Raw genomic sequence first — 25,967 nt, 5'->3', positions numbered from 1 at the left:
GGGGTACAGAGGTCCATTTCCAGTAATCATCACTCCTGTGTTCTAATGCTACATTGTGTTAGCTAATGGTGTTGAAAGGCTAATTGATGATTAGAAAACCCTTGTGCAATTATGTTAGCACATAAATAAAAGTGTGAGTTTTCATGGAAAACATGAAATTGCCCGGGTGACCCCAAACTTTTTAACGGTAGTGTGTATTCTAGTCTTGCAGCAGAACTTGTCACCTGAGCAACTTACAAATCTTTATGTTTACTGTTTGCAGGGATGCATTACAACTTAAACCATGACTTTCTCCTACACCTAACCAAGCAATTTTGGTGCCTAAAGTTCACAAAATATTAGTTTTGGAGTGATAATTACAAGAAAAACAGCAACTAAATACAACTAAAAAGAGTGATAGACCATGAGAGTCAACAGCGACTGAAAATGCCACAAAACAATGTCCCACACAAGACTCAGGCTTCATGGACACAAATTTTATGCAGAAAATGTGAGGCCAGTGTTATACTTTTGCATCCACACTTTAAGATTTGTGCAACAGCGTGCATGCTCTGAATTCATTCATACGTGCATTTTTGGAATGTCCTCTCAATGAAACAGAGTGTAGCATAGTCCCTGGACTATGTTGCTCTTTATATGTGCAACAGAAAAGAATCTCAGTCCTTCACAGGTCACATGATGTGGATGCAGGACAATAGTACATAGTAAGTCAAAAAAAAATATGCTTCCCACAGTTTGACTGCCTTTAATGTGAAGCTAATTTGTTTTTGTGGGATCAATGTAGCTATTACAAATTTTAATGTGAGACTGTTGTAATGAGGGTTGTATAATGCTCTCAGCTAAATCCTTTACAACTGTTGTTCAGCTAGTCAGGATAGCTGTTTTCCCACAGCATCCAGTGTTTCTGCAAAGCTAACTGTTGCCGATACTGTAGCTATAGGGTGATAGCAATTTTCTAATTTAAAGAAAGTGAAGTGGCATTAATAGATTGAAAGCATGTCGTTTCCCAAAGTATAAAATTGTTCCTTTAAGAATGGAAGCTTATTTCTCATTACCTTTAACTGAAATTTGCTATTTGTTCTTTTAAAATCATATGTATAAGAAAAAACTGCAAAAAAAAAAAATTTCAAGGGGCCCTTTTTTTTTTTTTTTTTTTAGAAACTTTGTTGTTTCAGTGACTCATTTCATGTGTGATGGTAATTTCCATATCCTTTTGGGTGGAAGTTTACTTACGAGACCTCCATTTGATCTTTTGCAAGTACATATGCAGGACACGATACAGGCAGGCTAATACATGTACCAAGGTCTGTGTGAAGCAGTTCAGTTCAAATATGGAGATCCAGTTGATGATAATACTACAATCTGGCCAAGCTATTCCCCTGGAGGTTTTCATCTTTATTGGAAAGTTAAACAGCCCAAAAAATTTGTTAGAGGAAGAATGTATCCTGTTTCCAAGCGATAATGCAAGTTTGAATACATCGTTTTAAAGTTAGCCCAGTGTCATTTTTTCCCCTTTCGCTGGCATAGTATCAGACAGAGCCAAGAGAAAAATATATACATGGAAAAAAAAAAATCAAAGGATAGAAACCACAGGGGCCAAGACATGCTGTGCCAAAAGAGAGATAAGGTGCAAGGTAGGGAAAGAGAAAAATGTTTCTCTGGATGCAAAGAGGAGGAAGAATCTACAGGGCCTTGTGGGTACGTACCAGGGAAAGCAGGGGTGGTCTGTCCGAGAGGGGTAAAGGGGGTTTGCTGCATAGCCAACTGGTGGAGCTTGGTCAACTGCTGAAGGGTTAGGAGGGAAAGTAGATCTAAGAGGTTACTGTTACACAGGACACACCAAGAAATGAAGCCAACCAAAACTAGAGTGAAGAAACGGTGAGGAGAAGGAGGCCATGACACAGGGTGGTGGAGGACAAAAAGTAGGAGAAAAAGAGATACAGAGAGAGGGTGATTGTCTGTCATGGAGGCGAACTGTTACATTTTTTTCTTCTCTACCTGTCTCCTGTTTAATTTCATACACTCCAATGTAATTTTTAAAGAATGGCTCCACTGGTGAGCACATCGACACTAAATGCAGGAAATCATCTAATTTGGCCTCTCAATTACCACGTGCCTCTCTAGTTGGCACTTACGACTCACACTCTGTGAACCTTTGGTTTTACATGCCTGTCAGAGCCGCGGCTCTCCCCCCAACATGGTCACAGGGTGTCCATCCCTCGCTGTATATCATTTCCATCAGGAATGAGGGAAGACGGATGCTTTAAAGGCGCCTTCTCCTTTTAAGAGGAGTTTTAATGAGGGTGGAAGAGGGTGTCAAGTCTGTACTTGAGTGATTGTACCGTCAACCACCACCTCCACTGGCATCAATCACTGCCCAACTTTGAATTAGTGGATCTGACACGAGGTAGCTCTTGAGATGCTCTTACGACAAGGACAGATGAAGGCAGATTATTAATGGAGACTATATGGTCCACTGGAATTAAAGGGGTGTCTACATCAAAACCTGCTATTACTGTCTTTGCCTTTATCATTAGCACCAGGAGTCACTGTTTGTTATCGACCAGATCTTTCCGGTGATTGAGCTGCAGCATGACCTTTAACTATAGACAGACAGTGATTTTGGAAGTTCCAGTACTGTATGACTTCCCTCTAAATCACTTAAAGCAGCAGACAATAAAATATCTGCTGTTAATATAATTCAGAGACAAGTGTAGCTATCTGTTGAATGAAAAGGAGACTAAGAACTCACATCTGGGTGTGGTATGGCGTACTGTCCCTGAATTGTGTAGGCCTAAAAAGAGGAAAAAGATGAGAAGGAACAGATTTTACCATCAAGAGGAAAAACAAATCAAATGAAGAACAAATCAGCTTTGACAGTTTAAGTTGTGTACAAACTCTGTGCACATTTATCTCAAATGACTATTTGAATGTGCTGATTGGAAATTCATTATGATTTTCAGCAGTGATAGTGGCATTAAGTGATATTACAGTGAATGATACACTTAATCATATGCATCATCAGCATATTTAAAACAGTAACTGAAAGAGCATGTCATATGTAGATGAACATGAAGTCCAATGAGACCTTGTAGAGAGTCTTAGGAATACAAAAATAACCCCTTTAATGACAGGCAAGAAGTGTTGGGCTACTTCATTTTCCACACTATCAGTGCAGGACTCATAAAGTTTCATCTTAAGATCATAAATTCAACTCTACAAACAAAAAGGCTGGCATAGACACCTGAGACTTTGCCAGCTTTTTTTGTTTGTAGAGTTGAATGTGAAAATTTAAGTTAAATATATTTTATGCGCATGCATCATATTTAAATTCCAAATAACGAGCACAGACACAATAACAGAGACAATCCACAGTAACAAACATCAAAAACTGCAGCTTGCAAAAACTGTAATTGATATTGTACGAAAGTCTTGGACAATGTATGCAAGACTTTTGTACTGGAGAGTGCCATGTTTTGAGCCCTCTCTCCCAAAAATGTCGTTTCTATACAATGAAACTGCATTCTCAGTTACATTTTAATGGAATGTATTATGTCTATTTTTTGTGACATACCATAAATACATTTCTAATCAACACACTTTTGCTAATTACTATATTGCCACCTGATCATATATTACATAGGTCAGGATTTATCACCCTGGCAATCCAGAAAATAGCGAAGAGGCTTCAAACATGTTGTGCAGAGTCATATTTTAATCCAAACCATGATATTTTTGAAAATCCTCACAAGGTAGTTTTGGTGATTATTCCTCACCAAACAGAAAAGCAATGAAACTTTAGTCTAAAAATAATGGGTCACTGTGGGAAAACAATCCCAGTCTTCTTGGTGCAAGTCCTGTCATTACCCCTCCATCCAACCTTCTAACATCGAGTTTGAGGATTTCTGTAACTGGAAACATTTCCTGCTATGTCATACTGTTATCTTACCACAAACAATACGTTTCTTTCAAAACGCGATTGAGAATGGAGCTCAGCTGTAAAGGAGCCAAGTTTTTGGAGATACGAGGTTGATATTGCTCAGGTGTTTGTCTGTTCCTCCCAAACCTGTGTTGTTTACTCAAAAATTTCCAAAACAGGCTTTTGTTAGTATGTTGTCCAAAGGCTCTGATTGTGTTTCATTGATTGCACAATGGGTATGATTTCTAGACAAAAGAAAAGCTCCCAAATCTGTGTCATTACAAGTGTGCTGTGTTTCTCTGTTTTGTTTGCAAAACTTTCAAATGCGTTCAACAGATTTTAGCCAAAATCTGCTACTAAATCATCTGCATTAGCCGGACAGACATTAGTATTCACCCAGTGTCCTTGCCGACATAAATGTCATTGTTGCTGAATCAAACATTATGGTGCAGCTCCCTCCCTCTCTTTCCTGTGTGCAACAATAACTGTTGGTCAGAGACAATGAAACACAAATTAAACAAAGTACAGTTGACCTCTCAAAGACATCTTAGTGGCAATAAATTGCATTATTTCTGCCATTGCAGCTGACAGTGAACAGTAATCAGTTGCACAACTGACCATGAGGTCACACATAGAGTGCTTTCAGTGTTTAAACAAACAACTAATGCCGTAATCTATTTATTCTCAATCTTCTGTCCAAAAAGTAACCGGTATGTTAAGTAACTAACAGACAACAGTGAATATGCTTTTAAGGAAACACTACATCTTCACTACATACATTAAGCAAGTGGCAATTACATTGATTCTTAACATATCAGTAACATGATAGCTGACAGTGTACTTTTTCTACCAAAATATCCCATATTGCATTTTATTGTAGCACGCAATGATTACAGCAGTATAATCATTTTCATGGTTCTGGTGAGGCAAAGACAGCACTTAGCTGAAGTTGGGGAACGTTTGTGGTCTTGTTTAAGATCACTGTGACATGAGATACAACATGTTTCCATTTATTCATTAGCTCCTTTTCCCTCCAGAGGGTCGGAGGGAGCTGGAGGCTGGACCTGTTGACATTGTGTGAAAGGCAGGTTCCACAGAACAGAACAGATTGCCAGTTCATCATACGATTAATACAAAGTCGAGTCGCAGGCAACCATGCAGCCTCACACTCACACAAAGGACAAATTTTGAATCCTTTATTAGCCAGACAAGTTGGGACCCTAACTTATATATATAGGTCTTCAAGTTGAATGCTTTGTTCATTTGTTTATCTGTCCATCTGCCAATTTCATAATGTGGCACTTTAGTTATTGAATAATAAAAAAAGACACATTATCCAATCCTATACAAATTAATTATGTTGCACCTAAATGTCATTAGGGAAACAATTTAGTTATGTGGAAAAGTAGTTTCTCAGGGTGGAAAAGTGCACAAGTGTGAACGTGAAAGCCAAAAAGGCTTCCACTAAGAAGCAGTGGCTGGTGCTGCATTCAGTAAGACACAAGTTGCTGTAGGCACAAACTAATGAAATAAAGCTAGCTCAGCACTTACCTGGCCACCAGAAAAAATGACTGGGGTGGAGGCGGGCTTTGGACGATAAGGGATAGTGGCACCTTTTGGTGGGGACTAGGAGAAAGGCAAGAGAGAGACGAGGCAGAGTCAGTCTAGCAAACTACTTTATCTGAAAAAACAAAAGCTCATTTAAGAGCACCACTCTCATCAGCTATCATATTAATATCACTTGATTAATACTGTGTAGGTGCCCCTCGTGCAGCCAAAACAGCTCTGATGTATCAAGGATTTGACACAGGACCTCTGAGAGTGTCCTGTTGTGTCTGGCATCTGGACATTGCTAGCAGATTCTTTGGTGAATTACAGTCAAGCAGCAACCTCTGGGCCAGAGTACTGAAGAGCCAATGAAAGTGCCAAAAATTGCTGTTCCTCAACTGGCCACTTGAAGTTTACTCCAAAAACAAGTCAATCCCAATAGATCCCATGTTAAAATGCTCAACTTTACAGCAGACATAAACATATTCATAGACTGGTACCAAAAACAGTTTTGGTGTCAATAGCCAATTTACAGATTTGTCACAACTTTGCAAGGGTTGCAGTTCATATTACTCCTCTGTTTAACTGTATTAATGCTTAAAATTATGCATAATTAGGGTGGTGGCAGCTTTGAATGCCAGGAGGGTCCTCAGAGAGCCCATGTTTGCATGGGTCAACTTAGCCCAACTTAGCTCCACTAATGCTCCACCCTATTGCTCATTTTCAGATTAGCTGGAAGTTAACAGGAGTCAGGTATGGCCAAGATGACGATGGGCTTGGTCTGCAAAAATGTTTTGCTCTGTGGTACATATCAAACTAACATGCACATGAATGCCAGCCCCCAAGGTCTGTCTAAACATATGCTAAATGATTTACAAAAGTCTCATATTTGTACATTATCCTTTACATTTAACAAATCAAGAAGCCCAAAAAGTAGTCTGGCATGTAATATCCCAAAGTCTATTATTTCAATATATTTTCATTGATCAAACAAACAAGACTTACAGTGCTTATCTGTGAACGTTTGAGTTGCTGTCTGGTAGACTTTGTTGCTCCCTGACAGAGCCAGCAAAGCTGCTTTCACCTATTTTCAAGCTTTATGTCCTGTTAAGCTAAGGGGCTGCTGGTTACAGCATTGCTTCAAAATGGACAGATGTGAGGGTCTTTATGTTCTTTTATGTTTGTTTCCACAAAAAAAATCAAACGAATGTATTTCCAATAATGTCAAACTATTTCTGAAATACATACACCTTGTTTTCCCATGTGTTGTATTATAGTCTGTAACATAATGCATGTGAAGCAGGACACTGATTGTAAAACACATGTCCAGTAATTTTTAGGGTATTCATTGATTCAGTTGGCAATTCACATATTCATACTCTCTGTAATCACATTTCTCAAGGTGCCATACTCCACCAAGCTGTACCACACAACAGCAGAAAAATCTTTCTGAGGCATATTGTGTCTTACTGTGAGAAATGTTATAATTTGCCGACAGGTTGTGAAAACAACTAGAATATGTTGTTCATGAAAAGAGTCACAAAGCTCAAACATATTAGCAGTCTCTTCATGGAGATAAAAACACAAAGACTTAGCATGTGTGTTCTAACAAAATGCATCGCCACGTGTCTGCTTCTCTTGCAAATGCATCAGTCAGCAGGGAGGTGGTTTCAATGAGAGGGCCGGGGAGTTCCAGTTTGCGAGCACAGAGTTATTGATTCATTCTGCGCTGCAGCAACAAGGCTATTCAAGACAGTGGAGAGAGCTTAATCAAATTTCCTCTGTAGCTGTTGTGCTGTAGGAGCTGTAGTGGGAGGAGTATCCACTTAGGTGTATGTCCCAATACAGCATCTAGTACAATCTCCAGACACAGCAAGGTGTTCTTCATCTTACTGACAGTAAAGATAACAGTTTATTTAGATTCTCATGTACAAAAATGATGTGGCAATTGCAGATTGTTTCTTCTAAATTACATTAAGATTATTTAATTCACAATTTCTAAAGTACTTAACTACAAATAATTCCTGAGTTACTTTGTAATAAAGCTGCAACAGAATGGAAAGTGTCAAAGCCCAAATTGCCCTTACAGTGCCTCATTTATTCAGGAAGATTGCTTGTGAAGTTGACATTCATAGACAACAATTGCCAGGTGATTTGACCATTCAAAAATCAATTCCTAAGAAAATGTATTCTACAACCACAACCACTGACTATAAGTATTGTACTAAAGGAGACACGGTTCATGCCAGATATGGAATGTGACCCAGAAAGGCTCCATCTGTTTAATACAGTTTTCTCAGGGCCCCTATAAAACAATATTAAATTTAGCACTAAAATTAAACACGTCACATACTTTACCTCCAGCATGACCACACAGATTTGTTTGACACACTGGATGATGGCTTCAGGGGTCCCAGAGATTGTCACTGCACGCTCTGTGGAGTTGGGCAGCATGTCCCCCGCTACCTGAACCTGGGCCCCTGTGGACTGGAGTAGAGTAAGGGACTTTGAGGGGCTTGCATGTTGACAGGATTCAATTGGTACACATACAGGCTGGGCTGTGCAGCGCTCTCAAGAGAACAGGCTCCCACTTCTGCAAGGAAATTGAAACTGAAAAGAATTTATCAGGCTTGTCAGCCCACTCTTCCATGTGCAGACCGTAGAACACATCCTACCCCTGTGTGACCACCTTGATATTTAACATGTATATCTCGGCCTCTTCTCTGATATTAGCATCTACTGTGATGTACCCGTCCGGAGACATAGCATGTTGCTTTTAGGACTATGCTTTTGGCTCTCCTTCTTCTTTATTCATTATTTTTCTGCTCCCATTTGGTGACATCAACATGAAGGCAGCGTCAAAGCACTCCCCCACTTCCCAGATAGGAGTTTTTATACACAGCATGTTCACAGTAGTTATTAGACGATAACAAATGTCACTGGCTACCCTATGCTGTCACTTAGCCTCTTTCAAGCCTTGTTGATTATTTTAGTCACACTGGCAGTGTGGCTTTAGGGATGGCAGAGTTGGATGGTGGTTCCACTACTCTGATGCAGTTTGAAATAGCAGTGAAGGGACTGCTTTGCATCAAATTTTCAACAAACATTAATGGCTCCTGGAAGATGAATCATATGGACTTTGTTGATCCCCTGCCACTGCCTCTAGCCCCACCAAGAGGTTGTCATTTCTGTTGTTCAGAGACATGTCTCTGAACTGTTGGATGGATGGCTACAAACTTAGAATAGATAGGATGCCGTGGTAGCCTTATTCTTAAAGCACATTACCAAACAACTGCAATATCACAGTGTGACTTTTGCCTGGCTGGACCTTTGTTGCATATCCTATCCCCTCTCTTCCTGGCCCTGTCAAAAATTACATTCCTTTACACCTAAACTGGATTTTTCAATTACGTTCAGAGGTATGTAATTTTGTACCAGATTACATTTGGTTATGATGTTTCAAAAATACATTTTGAATCTGCATATCTTTGCTAGTTATTTTATTGCCTTCCTATGACTTCTTTTCAGGCAACCAATCACATATTAGCTGGAGTGGGACTTATCATCCTGGCAACCCATAAAATGGAGAAAAAAATGTATTTTAATCCAAAGCTTGACATTTTCCTAAACCTAGCAGAGTAATTTTGATGCCTATGACATCAAACATGTAAATATAGTTGTGAAAGTATCAATAAAAGTCTGATATTTTGGGGAGAAAATGAGTGCCTTTTAAAACATAAACGAATATGCAGTTTAGTTGTACAGGAACATCATTTATAGGAAACAGGCTTGCGCTTTCTGGACTTTCTATAATAGCTTTCAAAATGAATACTGACATCCACAGTGTCCATACGGTGAATACATTGCTGACTCTGAAAGTTCAAAGGTGTTCAAAGTTTCTTAAATCCCTGATCACAATCAGCATTACAACTAGGTGTGGTATGACATGGTCTGAAGACACCCAGATGTGATGCAGTACTGTGCTTTATTGCCATCCTACATCACTAAACTGCTCATCTCTAGATGGCAGTGAAAGTAGAATGATGAGACTGGCATCGTTACTTTTTTTTTTAATGATGAATGCCAGCGTGATGACATTAGCATTTGGGTCAAAGCACAATCCTGTAGCCCCACAGAGCTTCTTGATTCTAATCTACATATGAGGGCATCCTTATCTATGTATGGATTCCCAGCATGTTTTGTGCTACTTGGCCATGAAGCCTCTCACACCAGGGATAATCATCTACCGATGTCTCCTTAAGCCTGTAGACTACATTACCAATATTACACAACATAGCCTTACTACCTCTGTATGAGTGCGTCACCTTGATACCATTAATGTCACTGATGCAGCAATAGATAGAAGTTAGCTTAAAACAAGCATTTAAAGCATTTATAGAAAATATAATGACTACTGCTTGTGCGTTCATCCTATTGGGCTTAACAGTCACGTAAAAGGTTGAATGGGAAAACCTGATAAGGTGAGGCAAATAAACATCACATTTGATTAGTTAGAAATACAATAATTTAATTAAAACATGATTCAACTTTCACATATGTCCGATATTAGACTAGTCACAATGAATGTCAGCTCACAAAACGTAATGAGCACAAAGGGTGAGATGCAGTGTTTGGTTCCACTGCACCTTCTGTTTGTCTAGCATTAAAAAAAACAAGGTAAAAAATTAAAAATACAAACTCTTCTATCTTAATCGCAATCTATTGGTTATCCATAAAAATGTCTCGCATACCTCTCTCATTTCTTTTATTTTGGAGCCTCCTTTCCCTATGAGGGAGCCACACTGGCTGGCTGGCACGACAAGCCTTAAGGTGACAGGGGGCTTGCTGGTTGCTGGGCTGTTGCTCATGGAATTGATTATGTCCTGGAAAACAACAACACATATTTCATTTTGCACACGTAACATTTCCTCAATGTGACCCCAAACATTCACAGTTTTAATTGCATTAGTAATGACTATTCATAAAAATCAATTTCTGAACTTGAAGTTGGTATAAATGATCTGTTAAAACACATTTGTTTCAGTCATTCTCTCTGCATTTTCATCTTCTCTGCTCTCTGAATGAGCTCCGTTCGTTAGTCTGAAAATAACTAGCCTTTTGGTCCTGTACATTTTGCACGGATCAGTGAAGACACAGCAGTCAGTCTCCTCTTATAGGTTCCAGTCACAGTACTTACACAGCATCAGTTTGATGAGTAACATCAAAGACAAGATCAGAGGAAGCAATAGCTCAAAGGAGACTACCAAAATTCCCCTATTAAAGTTAAGCGTTACATGTGCTTATACACATTTATTGTATATACTGTATGTGCTCTATCAGATAAGTCTGCTCCATTTTTTTTGTACTACAAGCACAGGACATCGTCTTTGCATATGCAAAACGTAAAAACATAAAAAAATAAACAGGTTGGGGTTTGGTAATAGACTGATCTTTGTGTGTGCTGTTTCAAACTGAAATATCCATGTATGCAGACAAAAAATAAGAATAAAATGACAGTTAAAACTAATATACAGTGAAAGAAGTTTAACATGATACAAAAACTGTCATACCTCCTCAAATTTGTAGGCGATCATAGCAAAAGCCTTGAAGATGGTGTCTGTTGGTCCAGTAATGGTGACAATCCTCTCCGGACAGTTGCCCTCAGAAATATTGATACGTGCTCCACTCTGAAAAACCAGCACACACATATTGTTGATGGAGTCAATAAGGTGGTGTGAGACCTTAATCTTGGAATGGATTTTTACCAAATTTGAATAATCTTTTCCCCAATACTGAACCTGATGCTATGCTAAAATGACATTACATTAGTCTGGAATTCATTAGGAGCTATTTGCATTGTTTGCTGACTTTTTGTGACTTTCTGGGGAAAAATGCACATATTAATACTATAATAATGCTTTTAAAACCTGAGACTCACCTCTTCTCGCATCTTTTTCACTGTTTCTCCTTTCTAGAAAAAAAAAACAAAACAATAATCACAACTGTAAAAATATGTATGTTTTGAATCAACAAATGTGACTGTGAATGATCTTAAAAAAAAAAAATATATATATATATATATATATATACACACATACATACCTTTCCAATAATACTTCCAACCTCCTGCAATAAAAAGAAAAGGAGAGGAAGACAAAAAAGAAATAGAATTTAATTAGAGAGTAGAGTACTATAACTGCTGGCTACTGTTTGTACTGGACAAGGTGCAAACTGTGCAGGGGCATGCAGAGGATAAACACAGCTGCATGGCAGTGTTGAGGGCCACACTTTCCGTATGCATGTAATCACTCCTCATGTGCTTAGCGTGGCACAGTGGGAAAGGGCAGAGAGGCAGTGCTGGCTGCAAGCGTCAACACTCCCTGACCTCTCCTCTGTGAATGTGAGGGTTACATCCATTGTGACGTTAAAGCTGCAGGATTCACAGTGTCAGGTTCGTCCTTTGGCGCTCATTTATATTTATCAGGCACTATGTAAAATTCCACTTTAAAGTCAACCCATTTACTTCAAGAGAAGTTTCAACTACTGCCCTTCTTATAGTGCAATGCTTTTGACTCCCCCTTCTGGCAATGAGACTAACTACACCAATAATAATGACAACAATACATTTTATTTGTAAGTGCCTTTCTTGATACCCAAGGACGCTTTACAAGAAAAACAAAAACAACAGAACAGATAAATACAGCAAAGAGGCAATTACAGAGAATAGAGTCTTGAACAGGTGAGTTTTGAGTCTGGATTTGAAGATGAGAGGCAGAGCGTCAATATTACGGATGTCCGGTGGGAGTGAGTTCCAGAGTTTGGGAGTAGAGTGGCTGAAGACACTGCTCCCCATGGTGCTAAGGTGGGCGGAGGGCACTGTGAGGTGAATGGAGGAAGAGGATCTGAGAGAGCGGGTTGAGGAGGCAATGTGAAGGAGATCAGACAGATAGGGAGGAGCGAGGTTGTGGATGGCCTTGAATGTATACAGAAGGATTTTGAATTCAATTCTGGATTTGATATCGAGTCAGTGGAGTTGCTGTAGGATGGGGGTGATGTGATGAAATGAGGCGGTTTTGGAAATGATGCGAGCAGCTGAGTTCTGGACCAGTTGAAGCATATGGAGGGATTTGTGAAGGAGATTGAAGAGGAGAAAGCTACAGTAATCGATGCGGGAAGTGACGAGGCTGTGGACAAGGATAGTGGTAGTATGGAGGCGGGGGTGAAGGGAGGGGCGGAGACGATTGATGATGCGGAGGTGGAAATATGCAGACCGGGTGATGTTATTGATATGAGAATGGAAGGAAAGTGAGGAATCAAGGATGACACCCAGACTCTTAACCTGAGTGGAGGGAGAAACTGAGGAGCTGTCAACCGAGAGGGAAAAACTGTCAATTTTGGATAATGTAGATTTTGTGAGAATGAGAAGAATCTCTGTTTTGTCACTGTTTACTTTTAGGAGGTTTGAGGTGAACCAGCATTTTATTTTAGATAGGCTGTTGGTGAGGGAGGAGGGTTGGAGCGTGTAGTTGGGGTTGCTGGATGGGTAGAGCTGAGTGTCATCCCCGTAACAGTAAAAATGAATGTTGTGTTCACCAGCACAAAGACATATGCTTATGAAATATGTTATCACTGTTGATCGCTTTCCTTTTCAGACTTTAATCCTTCCTCTGAATAACGAGTTCCTTTTATACCGTGGAAACTTTTCTTGGATGCTTTTGGGGGTTTTTTTTAGCCATAATCCTATTTGCCGTAGCCTATTCCATCTGTGATTGCTACCATCTTCAGCTTGGTAAACCAATCATTGCAGGCCAATGTAAAATGCATCACTACTGATGCACCAGCAAAAAAAAATGTCGCCATAGAAACCTGATTTTAAACTTTGGTATGCTGCAGAATATAGAGAGATTTGCCAGGCACTGATAGACTTAATCAGCATTGTGTGAACTTGCATGGCAAGGGCAATGTAATGGACATTGATTTATATGTAACAGCCTCACACTCTAGGGTTAATACACCACATCCTTCAGTTCTACTCAAAAGACGCATATTAGTTCTTAAAAATGATCACTTTCTGCTTAAAAATGGCTTAGATGTAACACTACACCATTGCGTCCTCTCCAGTCAAGGCAGCTCAAGCACACCAGCTCACATTCAACTCTGCTTAAACAGTGTAAAACTACTTTACACTACACAATGTGAAGTTGTAATCTTGGGGTAATTCAGTCATACATGTTCCAACTGATTCTGTGGAAGAATAAGGATACAGAAAGTCACACTCCACAAGTGCATAAGACTGGTTGCTAAAGTTTATAACATATGAAAGCCTGGAAGTCTGAATCTATGTTTTTGAGACTGGCATTAATATACTTCAGTTACAAGGTGGAAATGCTCAGGCATGGCGTTCACTGCTTATTTCGATCATGATGTGTCTTTTAGCATAAAAAACACTGTATGGCCATGTTACCAAGGTAAAACAAAAAGATTTTCACCTAAAGCGTCAATAAATATGACAGGAAAACAATGCATCACTCATGTCAGACAGTTAGCATAACACTAAGCCCATTAAATGTAGTCAGATTTTTAATGCAAAGTTATGTTGCAAGCATCATGAGAATCTTGTAACTAAAGTAAACTTGAAACTAAAGTATCACTTCTAGTAAACACATTCCTGGGCTAACCAGTTCTTTTCCTATTAAGTCCAGTGGGCCACCTGCCACAATATATGCTCTACCTCCACTACAAACTCTTTCAAATGTTGACATAAACAGGGGAGGGCACGTGTCTCCGGGAGGCACTTTGGGGCAAGTCTGGCCAAGAAATATCAGCAGCCCATAAGATCAAGGTGCTGGAGAGGTGACTGCACCCAACAGACCATGCTGAAAGTCTTCCAATGCCTAATCCAACACAGTAGTTGCTCAGTTTGAGGGATAGGCCCTTTCTCTGCTGTGGAAAGGGGATGTGGGTCATACTGCCAAATTCCTCCCCTGTGGCAGTCGTGTCTATGGCCCTGCCTGTCTGCAGGGTTACGCAAACAATTTCCAGGTCACTGGGTTCTGAAACACCTACATGAGCAGCCTTGCAGCAGGTGAGCTGCGCAGCTACTCATGGACTGCTTGGCACACGAGACAAAAGGAAGATATTGGCTCCAATCTTTATGTCACACAATCCACCAACATGGCAGCTCCACAGAGATGTGTAGTGTAGCTTTTCCAGCTGCCCAGCTGCCATCAGACCTCCCTAATTTAAGTAAGTACTGAAACTGAGCTACTGCTACCTAACACTCATTCTGTTCTACCCATATTTGCGCCTAAACAAAATTTACAGACTTAAAAATGTGAGCCTAGGTGTCTGCGGCTATTAAGTGTCAGAAAATCATGGATTATTTTCAATGAGGGCAGGAAAGCAGAGATTGATCTTACAGAAGTTTCAACACACAAACCTACTCTGATCAGCTCTTAAAGAGAAGAAAGGAGAGAGGATGCTACACAGAAGTGCCTGAAAAAAATTGACAAGATGTTGGTGCCCATTTATGGGTTGTGGAAACGCTATGGGCAGACAGGAACACGCTGAGCAAAGTCGACAGATAAGAAACACTGCAGCAGAAGTCTATCACTCATAAAAGCTTGGAAGTGGAGTCTCTACTTGTGAAAGCCTGTGAACCTCAGTGAAACTTGTCTGTGTAACCACACTATAAAGTTAAGTAAAACTAGAGCAGAGCAGTACTGTTGTAATGGAAAGATAAATACATCTGCTGCCACTTAACGAGCACAGAAATGTTCTTCCACCAAGAAACATGTTACATTCTGTGTTGAATAGATAAGGTAGGTTGTGTTTTGTTTTTTTTTTTCTTTTCCCTGTCCCCAGGTATGCTCAGTGGGAGTGGCCAGGTGCACCTGTGGCTCGTTACCAATTGGCAGGGATGGTTAAAAGATGAGTCGGCCTGAACGTCATGGCCAATGGGCCAGATCAGCTGCCAGAGTGTGGTGTGGTGTTGTCTCGTCTCGCACGGGTCTAGGGGACCCGTGTTGGATCTTTTGGAGTGCTGTGTTGGATTTGTCTTGCTGGATAAAATAAACGTCTTATCGATTGACGTCTCACCAACAGATTTCCTGCCTCTTTGTTGTCCTACGTGTTACTTCCCTTATCCCCTAGCTGTCGGGACGTAACAAAACAGCAATTGGTGGAAGAGTAAAAGGAGCCAGCGTCCCACATCTCTTTCAATGCCATTATACTGCATAAGGGATTAAGAAGCTGCAAACTACCATGGGAGCCGCAGAACCAGCACCTTTGTCATGTTTTATTCCCAAATGGATGGTGCAGTTTAGGTGGAACCTGTTGCTATGGTGAGATTGGGCAGAGGGGGCAGCATCAAACCAGAGAGATAAGATGAGAACATTGTATTATTTTGTTGATCTTTCAATGTGAAAGTGGATGTCGGAGTCAGATGCAACAAATGTCGTTTGTAGAAAAGCAAAGCTATTGTTGTGCAGTGATTTTAAATTAATTCTGAGTGAGGCTGAGCTTAGTGTGACTTAAGAAAGGCCCTTCAGGAATTTGGCACTGCATTTCCTGAATAATGAAAATTGGATTGGCTGCTATTAGGCCCGACTGTGGACCAAACTCCAGAAAGATGCTGGATCCAACATTTCCAACAAGGCAACCAATTGCATATATTATTAGATGCATAAATGCAAACATCCTTCAATCTCCATGCACACAGCTTATTTGTCAGGAACCTTATGCCTTCGTTAGACAGTAGAGGGATGAAAGGAAATGAGGGGGGAGAGTGACTGGGAATTATTTGCAACAGAGATCACTATCTGGACTCAAACATTTGCTGTTCATGGTCACTGCCTCAACCCACAGGCCAACGAGAAACCCTGACAGGTGATAACATACAGCCAGTTCCGTAAGTTGTTGGACAGTAATAAAAGTTTCACAATTTTGCTTTTGTATGCCACCACAGTGGATTTTAAATGAAGCAATCAAGATGTGATTGAAGAATAAACTTTCAGCTTTTATTCAAGAGGTTTAACTAAAGTATTGCATTAATTGTTTAGGAATTACAGTCATTTTTGACATACTTTAGTCCCTTAATTTTCACAGGATTTAAAGCCGTTGTCAAATAAATAATACATAGTTTCATGGATTCATAGTTTCCGGTGTGGTCTCAAAATTAAGACGATAAAAGGTCTACAAGAAAAGTGCTGTTCAGGGGAAGTCTGACAATGTGTCACAAAGAGGTGCTGATGCAAGTGAAGGAGGCTGTGATTAGGCTGAAAAAATGAAACAGCTCTATCAGAGAAAATGCAATGGCAAAATCGTCCTTAAAAAAAAAAGAAGAAAGAAATGCACTGGCAAGTTTAAACAAAAAAAAAAAACTGACCCACAAACATGCAGCAACTGAAGGCAGCAGGGGCCTGACAAAGCATCTCAAGAGAGGAAACTCAGCATTTGGTGACATCCATGGGTTCCAGAATTCAGGCAGTCATTGACTGCAAAGGATTTGCATCCAAGTATTAAAAATAATCCTCATACTTATAATTATGTCAGTTTATCCAGTTGCTTTAGAGTGCTGCGAAACAGAGGGGACTATGTAAAAAATGGCTGCAATTATGAAACAGTTAATGCGATATTTTAGTTAAACCCCTCGAGTAAAAGCTGAAAGTCTGCGGTTCAACCAAACCTTGATTGATTCATTTGAAATCCACTGTTCTGGTGTACAGAGGAAAAATAACAAAAAACGTGTCACTGTCCAAATACTAATGATACATACGAATTCCCAGACTGAGTTCTACTCTTCATATAATTAGTAAACTGGAATAAAATTTGGCAAAATGGGTGGAGTAATATGTGTGTGTGACTTGTATAAAGGGAGCTCAATTAAACAAGTATTGCTCCACGGATGAATGGTCGATGAAAAGATCATCAATGATTTACAGGCCCCTACAATGAAGAAATGAATTCCCTCTATGTCGTCTACACAGCCACGCCATGCCTGCTTACTTTTCCATGCATGAGAAGGCGTATGGTGAGGGTGACATTGAGGCCACCCTCTGACTGGACTTTGGTGGTTTCCATGTTGGGGGAGGCGAGACTGGTCCTTATGTAGGATGTCCTCAGAAGGAGAAGGAGTATGATGGTATTCCAGCCAGCGGGTCACCTGCCAAACCCAACATAACACAAACACACATGTTAATCATATGCTAATACTCGTGTGAACTGAACTTTGCAGTCATATTCAAGCTGTACGATACACAGAATGGTTTGAATCTAAAGCCACATATTACTGTAACGCAACATTAGGTTTCTAAGGACTTCCACTGCTGAATCTTTAACTGATGTATTTTTAATGGTTCATTAGTTTGTGGCAATGTGTATTTCTCATGTCTGCAATATAGAATCATTTGGGTCCGTTTCTTGGGGTTTATTATGCAGAAATGCTTAAATTCCAAGAAAAAAAAACTGTGAAGACTTTAGGCTAAAAATAAAACAGTGGACAGCTAAACATCACTTTATGAGATCCCTGCACAGCATTTGCTCCATGAATGATACATAATTGTGCTGAGAGGATTCAGAGATAACCAAATCACATACACACTTTGTCTCTCAAAATTGAACAAGAAAAAACAAAATCACTCCTTGTTATGTTCTTAATTGGAGACCACATTAGAAGAGAGACAGCTGCTGGTAACCTCTTAGATGGGCAATGTAAGAATACATCAGAGACACGTTCCAAATTATGATACTGACCACTACAGGAACAAAATTATTCAAATCATTTGTCACAGAGGACCGTACTGTGGAGACTAAATGATAATGAATACGTCCACTAAACTCCTCAACATGAATATCTCTTTGTAATAATGTTCACTTGAAGGTGCAGCCCGATGACTTGCAGGATCCTTAGTGGCAAAGTCTTCACTGGTAAAAGGCTCTTTGCTCTGAGTCAGACATTAAAGTCTTCCTCCTGTGCCCTCATTACAGTTACTCAATTTACTTTTCTTTCCTCTGCCTTTGCTATTAAGGCAAAGGCAAACAGGCCAGTCTGTATGCATGGAGGACTGTGCCAAAAAGTCAAAGCTACTTTTTTGTGTAAAATAAGTTATAAGAAAGGACTTTGTGTTCTGTCTTGTTCATCTATATTATGTAAAAGCCTATTACAGCGAAAAGACTAAATAAAGAAAGAGCTTCTGCATACTTGCCAAGTTAGGACTGACCTTTGTTTATGTGAATTCCAATATCTCTTGTGTTATATGATATACTGAATTCATTTTCTCTTTTCCAAAATTCCCAGTTACTGGAATAGCTGTCCCTCTGCCACAAGTGTTGCTCTGTACACCTTTGGGTATTGTCATTTCACACAGACAACAGGATCCAAATGTTAATTTCAAGTCAACATCCGATACAGTACACTGCCTGATGTAATCACCCACCCTGCTGAATTTCTGCTGTTATCATTACCTGCAAGTTTAGTGTTTAATTTTTCTAGAGCTATTAAACATCCCAAGGGTATTCTCCCCAATCTCTATTTTCTGCTGTTATTTTTTTGTGACTTGTTTGGCTACAGGTTCTAATTTCGAGCCAGACACAACCTTAGGCTACTGTTGTTCTTGTGCTCATATAAAAACTGAGAAAAAAAAATCCAGTAAAAAACAAAGATGAAGAGAGGCTGTATAAATCAGTGTAACAGCCCCCCTTTGGATAACGAGGTAAATTTGGTATAGGTAGTGAAAGAAGGGATAAAGGGGGAAATGAAATCTTATCAGTTCTGAAGCCAGAGTGAAATCTTCAATCAGATATTGAGTGGGTAAAGGGTGGGTGCTGGTGGATGACCTCCAAAACTTCACTTATAAAATACTGTGGAAACGGTTTAGGCACTTCAGATATGGATTCTTATACATCACACAACAAAATCAGGAAGGCATAGGATTGGCCCTAAATTCATTCTGCAGCATGACAACAGCCCCACATACAGCCACGGTCATAAAGAACCACATGCAGAGCCCCCACAGATCCGTGACAACACAGGAGATAGGTCCCCCTCAATACTTCCCCCAATAAAAGCATGAAAAAAGCAAACGACTGATGTAACTGAAAGATGCAAGAATGGCCGTTTGCCAAAACCGATATAATCAAACAATACAGTATGCCAGAAAAAGATTTAGGATGTTCAAAACAATGTATATCATATGCAATATGCAAAAAATACCCTGATGTCCTGCTGCATCTAGTCTTATCTTGCAGTATGCAAAACAGCATATTTTTGACCCACAGTTCTCTGTGCAGTGAAAGAAATGTCACATAGTTAACAGTGCCCCAAGTTTTACAGGGCACAAACAGGTGATTTCAAACTGCAGACTTGGACAGACATCAAAGCTCAAGGTACAATATTATGATAAAGTTGTATGCATACTGTATGCAGTGGTTTGTTCTATGTAACAGCAATAGTATGTACATAAAGTAAAAATAAAAAGTATGTGTTGTAGAATCCAGGAAAGGCCTTAAATAGGGCTGAAACTGTGAGCTCATACAACCACTGAATCTACTGTGGAAAATGCTATTAGACCATTGATTCCATTATATTTGGACTTGTCACCCAGTGCCTGAATTTTATGTTTTCTTTTGCACAGTTTACATTTCCACTGTAAATTGATGCAGCCATGGCACAAACTGGGCCACGAATGGAGAAAATCATGTATTAGATGCTCTAAATTTCCTGAACAAAGACCTATGCCAATGGAACAAACTTCTGAGTCTCTTGAACACCTGTGAATGCCACTAAATTGGTGAGAACTGGTGGTTTTAAAGGCAAAGGATCCTACATAAAATGTTGAGTTAAAATATGTTAACGTATAGCTTTTGAAAGCATTTCATGACTGTCCATACACATATAGGGGACTATATAAATACAGATATATTCGCGTGGGGGGATACAGAGTGTGGGGTCGTACCACCGCCGTAACCCTTTGATGCGTAGACCACATCAGGAGATACCCATTTCCCATTGGATTTGGGTCACTTTTGACCCAGGTTATGCATCAAAGGGTTAACGCACGCGACAAGTAGCGCTAGTTCTCATAGCGTTATTGTTGACTCCATGAATTATTTACTTATTACCAATAAAATATGGCAGTGAAACTGCGAATAGGCCGAGAAAATTGTACAAGAGCGAAGTGAAAGCAGTAACCGTACAAGACCAAGTTGGACACTTTGAGCTGAAGCAACCACGAAAGTAAGCTAGCAGCGAGCTGTCGAAGCTAGCGGCGTCACCTACCGTTTCCTGTGCTGAAGCTAGCAGTGAGGGAAGATGCACACCTGGACACCTGGGAAGACATCCGTCCATCCATTATCTATACACCGCTTAATCCTCACTAGGGTTGCGGGGGGGCTGGAGCCTATCCCAGCTGACTCGGGTGAAGGCAGGGGACACCCTAGACAGGTCGCCAGTCTGTCGCAGGGCTACATACAGAGACAAACAAGCACTCTCACATTCACACCTACGGGCAATTTAGAATGATCAATTAACCTCAGCATATTTTTGGACTGTGGGAGGAAGCCGGAGTACCCGGAGAGAACCCACGCATACACAGGGAGAACATGCAAACTCCATGCAGAAAGATCCCGGGAAAGCCGGGACGCGAACCAGGGATCTTCTAGCTGCAAGGCGAAAGTGCTAACCACTACACCACTGTGCAGCCCCCTGGGAAGACAAAATCTCTCAAAACTATTCAGCAACAACTCCAGCGGGATACTTAAGCTGACCTGGATGTTAACCAGCTTGCCTCCATGATGTCCCAGAGAATCACCTTCATCTCACTAGGTGAGTAAAATAAGTCTCTCTTCGCTTCTTACCAGCTGCCTTTTTATGCTGAAATGGGCCGCGCTGGTTTTGTGTTGCTTGATAATACAGGTCCAGGCCTTATAGAGGGCAGTTTGGATGCTGACGTTGTCATTGCGCTTTTTAAAAACGCTTTCAAACACACACTCCCCTCCCTAAACACACTGGATGAGACCCACTTTTTCAATGTGTGTGATTTGTTATTTATACAGAAGGTTTGCACATCTTTCGCACTGTCTAGTTGCTGCTTGGTTTGAGTTGTGGTGAAATGTGTAGTTGGCTTAGCATAGTAATCAGAATGCTGCTAACCAGTTTCTTTGGCAAGAATATCTGCGAAGTGTGCAAGTCAGTGCTATAAGTGCACTGGTAACACTGATTTGATTTGAAGATAAACTTTAAATGCTATTTAAATTTATATTACAGGATGGATGTTATATTTTGCAGAAGAGAATACTTGCCACTTTTGCGATCGATATAAGGTCGATATAAGTTTTTAGGCACTCTTCAAAAACCTGGATAGGCATAGCAGAGTTTTGGATAGAAATCAAATTATTGTAAGTGACTGAATTGACTGGCCCATAATACTGTTAAAAAATATTCAGTGTATGACAGGAGGTTAAGACAAAAGAAAAAAGTGTTTTCTGTGTCTTATATTATTCAAATTAACTTGGTTATCGTGAAGTGATAAATGTGTGCTGTCAAAACACATTACTGACAAACAAAACATTGTATTCAGCTGTGCTTTTTGCACCCCTCAGTGACACATTTTTTCAAGCCAATTGGCAGCACCTAGAGAACACCTTAATGTGCCGACTTATGGACAGGTTGAAAGAAAAAAAAACCTGCTTATATAAATGTGCCCAGCTTGCTCCAGGTCTAATGATCACAGTGTGATTGCTAAAAGGCAGCAGACAGCAGGATGTGTGTCGCAACCAAAGGTGTTAACAAGCTCATGTGTCAGGTACCCATCTACACTCGGTCCTCACATGGATCTATTCAGATATCAGTGTTGGTCTTTTTTGAAAGCACTATGTGCCAGCCCCCTACCCATTAGATTGTGGTGCGGGGAAACTGGCATCATATCCTGAGTATTGTGCACTCAATCTTAAGGTACTATTTTAATTTTGTATCTATTTATTTTGTGTCATTATCTTCATATTGCCCCAGTGATGCACTAAACCAAAATAACAGTGTTTGTGCTTTTTTGATGTGTTTTTTGAAATTGATTACTTTGTACCTTGTCATAACATGCAAACCTAAGTTTAAATGTAAATGCCAAGGTCCTCATTTGGTTGCACCCACAAATGATTTGGTAAGACTTATTTTCTTTTTTGGTACAGTATTAATGACCTTGCATACTGATGAACTTGATGACCGTTTCATGCTTAGTTCACATTTAGTGCTTTGGGTCATGAAAGCTTTGTGTTTCATACTGTCATTGCTGACATGGTAGCAATGGAGAACGTTGTCAACAGCACAGTGTTACCTTTGTACCACAACCACACATATTGTTTTAGCTACCAGTTTCTGAGGAGCTGGAGGTACTTAGAGATTCATGTGTTAGGTCTGGCAGCCAACAACATAACATTTGACACATGTTGCTTGTGGCTGAGACATTTTAGGGTAGGGGTTGAGGATCTGATGATCTTGTTAATTAAATGGTTAAGTGGTCTTAATTTGCCATAGGATTGCTTCATTAGATACATCACAGCACTACCCAAACTTTCCTATTCCACCTGAACTAAACAAAAGCGTAATTGGTTGTGACACAATTAGGACAACAGCCACTGAATGCAATAGACAATTTGGATATATCACTGTGCATGTAGATGGTTACTGTTTACGTAAATCAATTACGCACATGCAAACAAAGATCTGCTCTCAGGGCAGCCTACAGATAGATAAAATCACTCACTTTCAAATTAGGTAAATCTGACATTAGAACATAATATTTCACTCATTTCAAACAAATTTTTGGTCAAACATTTGTCTGTGTGTGCTGGAGTAACTCAACTAGAGGCTTCTCTCTGGCCCATTGCCTAGACAGCATCTACAAATCCATGTGAGGTGTTTAGGGAACATCAGTAAATTTAAGCATCTACCAGTAGTCTGCATGTGAAGCATGGAGGGGACAATTCATAAATTGTAGCTTCAGGAAACCAACTGAGTTACATTCACTCCCAATAAACTGTATGAATCTCTGCATTCTTAACATGGAAAAAACTGATGTATAGTACAACAGCCAACATTATGCATTGCATTAATTGGAAAGCATGACTGGAAACACAGGTTTTCCTGTTGGACAAATATTCACATTCTGCATTGAAAAGTTAAAAGAGCACATCACCAAGAGCTCATCACGTGCCATGACAGGTGCTGCCCCTCCTATGCAACATTTCAGTGCTAGGCAGCAGAATATTGAAGCAGTGAGGAATCAGAAATGACAATAAAATGTACCTTTTTGTCTAATGTAAGGATAGAAGCTATATACTAATTTTAAATCCCAGATCATCTTTATGAAAACAATTTGCTTAGTTGGACAACACATTGTACAGTCCACTTATGTTGTAGTGTAGCTCTTAGATGCTAATTTTAGTTCAATTTTTGAACCGGGACAAGGAGAAGAATTGTAATCCTTGTGGTTGGTGCAACAGGTCAGAGTCAACTAGTCTGTGAGCACTTGTAGTCCAGATCTTTACAAACATTGGATCTATTATGGATGGTAACCTAAATTTCCAAAATCATGTCAATGCCATCACTAAGGTTGCCTTTTTACCAACAAAGAAATATTTCCAAAATCAGATGTCTTCTTTATGAGTTCTGAGAAAATGCATGCATTTGTTCTGACCAGACTAGACCTTTTTAATGCCCTCCATATGGGCCTTCCAACTACAACTACTTGCATTCAAAATGCAGCTCCACAAATTCTAACCAGGGCAATAAAAAAAAATAAAAAACAAATTCCCATGCTGCAGTTGTCTGTAATCTCAATTGGGTATCCATTGCTTTCAGAGTACAATTTCAGATTTTCCTTTAGGTATATAACAGTCTTAATGGTCAGGCTTAACAGTACATATTAGACATGATCTCAGACTACATACCTGGAGCCTGCTCAAGTTACAAGGTAGTTCCGCTTTCTATAGTCTGGTCACTCTAAAAGTATTGTCCGATAGCATTTATCATCTATGAATGACTAAATAAAGGCGTGTATGTAAGTGATTATGTTGGTTGTTATCCTCATAAAGCTTTATTTATTATGAGAAGTACATACCTTGAACTGCGTTTGTATATAATTGTGCAATACAAATAAAAATTGATTTGAATAAATGCAGTGAGTAAAATGAAGCTGTCATCCAGAAAAGCACTCTTTGTGGTGAAGCTAGAGCAGGAAGACTGTAAAAGCTGCTTTCACAGGACAGAACATGTTCATGTTCAGCAGAAGGACAAATGGTATAAAAATTAGTACTTAGGCAAATGAAACACCACAAAATTCATAGGTAATCATGAGCCTGAAGTAGGCCTGAAATAATTTTCATGTGATGCTATTTAAACCATTCCATTTGTCAGATCTATTGCTACTTTGACATTGACAGGAAGCTACTGAATGTAAAAAAGAGATTGAAATGATTTGAAGAACAAGATGGAAGAAAAGAGCAAAACTAATTCTGCTGATAGAGACATGCTGGCATGACATTCTGAGGAAAACTCATGAGGCCTAACTTACCGTTTTTTGAAAGCCATAATGTAAAACCAACCAAGTTCAAAACTCAAGATTAGAACCTGCTATGAATTCACTTAGATGTTTTAATGCAGGAACTAATGCACAGCTACAATTAAAGTTGTAGATTTGTAGACAGTAAGTATTTCTAAATCCATACAGTCATACCCCAGATAATGTGAAGCTCCTGTTTTTGATTTAGACAGCTAAAAGCTTTAAATTTTGTTAGAAAGTCTGTGGGCCAGACATATTCTGGAAGTGATGTACAAGAAAATATCTTCCACAGCTGCAAGAGGGCCACAGGGGGTCCCATCTATCTTTCAAATTTGCCATTGTAGACACTGTGTTCACTGTCATAGACTCAGCACCGCACAACTCCTGAGTCACAGGAAAGGTCACCTAGACACTCCCAGACAAGTCTGGACTGGTACATCAGGTCTAGGTCAAAACCAAGACCAACACACTAAATAGACCCATCACAAAGATTTGCCAGGAATCTGAATGAGGCATCGTTAGGTGCTAAATTAAGGTAATGTCTGGCTCCTTGTGTTGAGGTAAAACGGTAAATCAAGCAACAAAGAAAGAGCACTGCTTACACAAGAAGTCTTAGATTTCTTTTGCTCTCCATGTTGTATATAATTTGATAATTGTCTCTAATTAAGGCACAATTAGGGTCAGGTTTATAGGAGCCAAGACACATTTCAGACTGTGTTCTGAGTAACAGCTTATTTGAATTAGGATGCTTTTTTCATTAAACAGGTTCATTAATCGCAATGTCTAAAAAGTGAGCTTATAATTTGTGATGTTGATGTAAAAGGTAACACTGTGGAACTACCAAGCCACAATTTTTTTATTGTTTTATTTATTTTTTTCTGTGGTAGAGTTTTCTAATTTGATTAACTTAACATGTAAAAACATACTACTGAAACTGTGGACAAAAG

At 39.7% G+C, this 25,967-nt stretch overlaps 1 protein-coding gene across 6 annotated transcripts in view; it reads right to left on the bottom strand.

Annotated features, from left to right (window-relative positions):
• pcbp3 (poly(rC) binding protein 3) overlaps positions 1-25,967 on the bottom strand; it is an 82,241-nt gene that overhangs the window by 8,605 nt on the left and 47,669 nt on the right. For 4 of the 6 annotated variants that reach the window (XM_023274516.3, XM_023274511.3, XM_023274513.3 and 1 more), the window contains 9 exons: positions 17,474-17,630; positions 11,570-11,593; positions 11,406-11,438; positions 11,038-11,154; positions 10,219-10,350; positions 7,826-7,954; positions 5,471-5,545; positions 2,753-2,794; positions 1,707-1,785 (listed from right to left, as the gene is read on the bottom strand). In XM_023274516.3, the coding sequence (XP_023130284.2) occupies positions 1,707-1,785; positions 2,753-2,794; positions 5,471-5,545; positions 7,826-7,954; positions 10,219-10,350; positions 11,038-11,154; positions 11,406-11,438; positions 11,570-11,593; positions 17,474-17,548 (706 nt within the window). In that variant the 5' untranslated portion in view covers positions 17,549-17,630. The remainder of the gene's footprint in view (positions 1-1,706; positions 1,786-2,752; positions 2,795-5,470; positions 5,546-7,825; positions 7,955-10,218; positions 10,351-11,037; positions 11,155-11,405; positions 11,439-11,569; positions 11,594-17,473; positions 17,631-25,967) is intronic. The other 2 variants (XM_023274515.3, XM_023274517.3) reach the window with 1 other exon arrangement.

Source organism: Amphiprion ocellaris, chromosome 11, assembly GCF_022539595.1.
Source record: "Amphiprion ocellaris isolate individual 3 ecotype Okinawa chromosome 11, ASM2253959v1, whole genome shotgun sequence".
NCBI lineage: Eukaryota > Metazoa > Chordata > Actinopteri > Pomacentridae > Amphiprion > Amphiprion ocellaris.
Note: the sequence above shows the minus strand (reverse complement) of the source record. Positions and strands in the feature narration are given on the sequence as shown.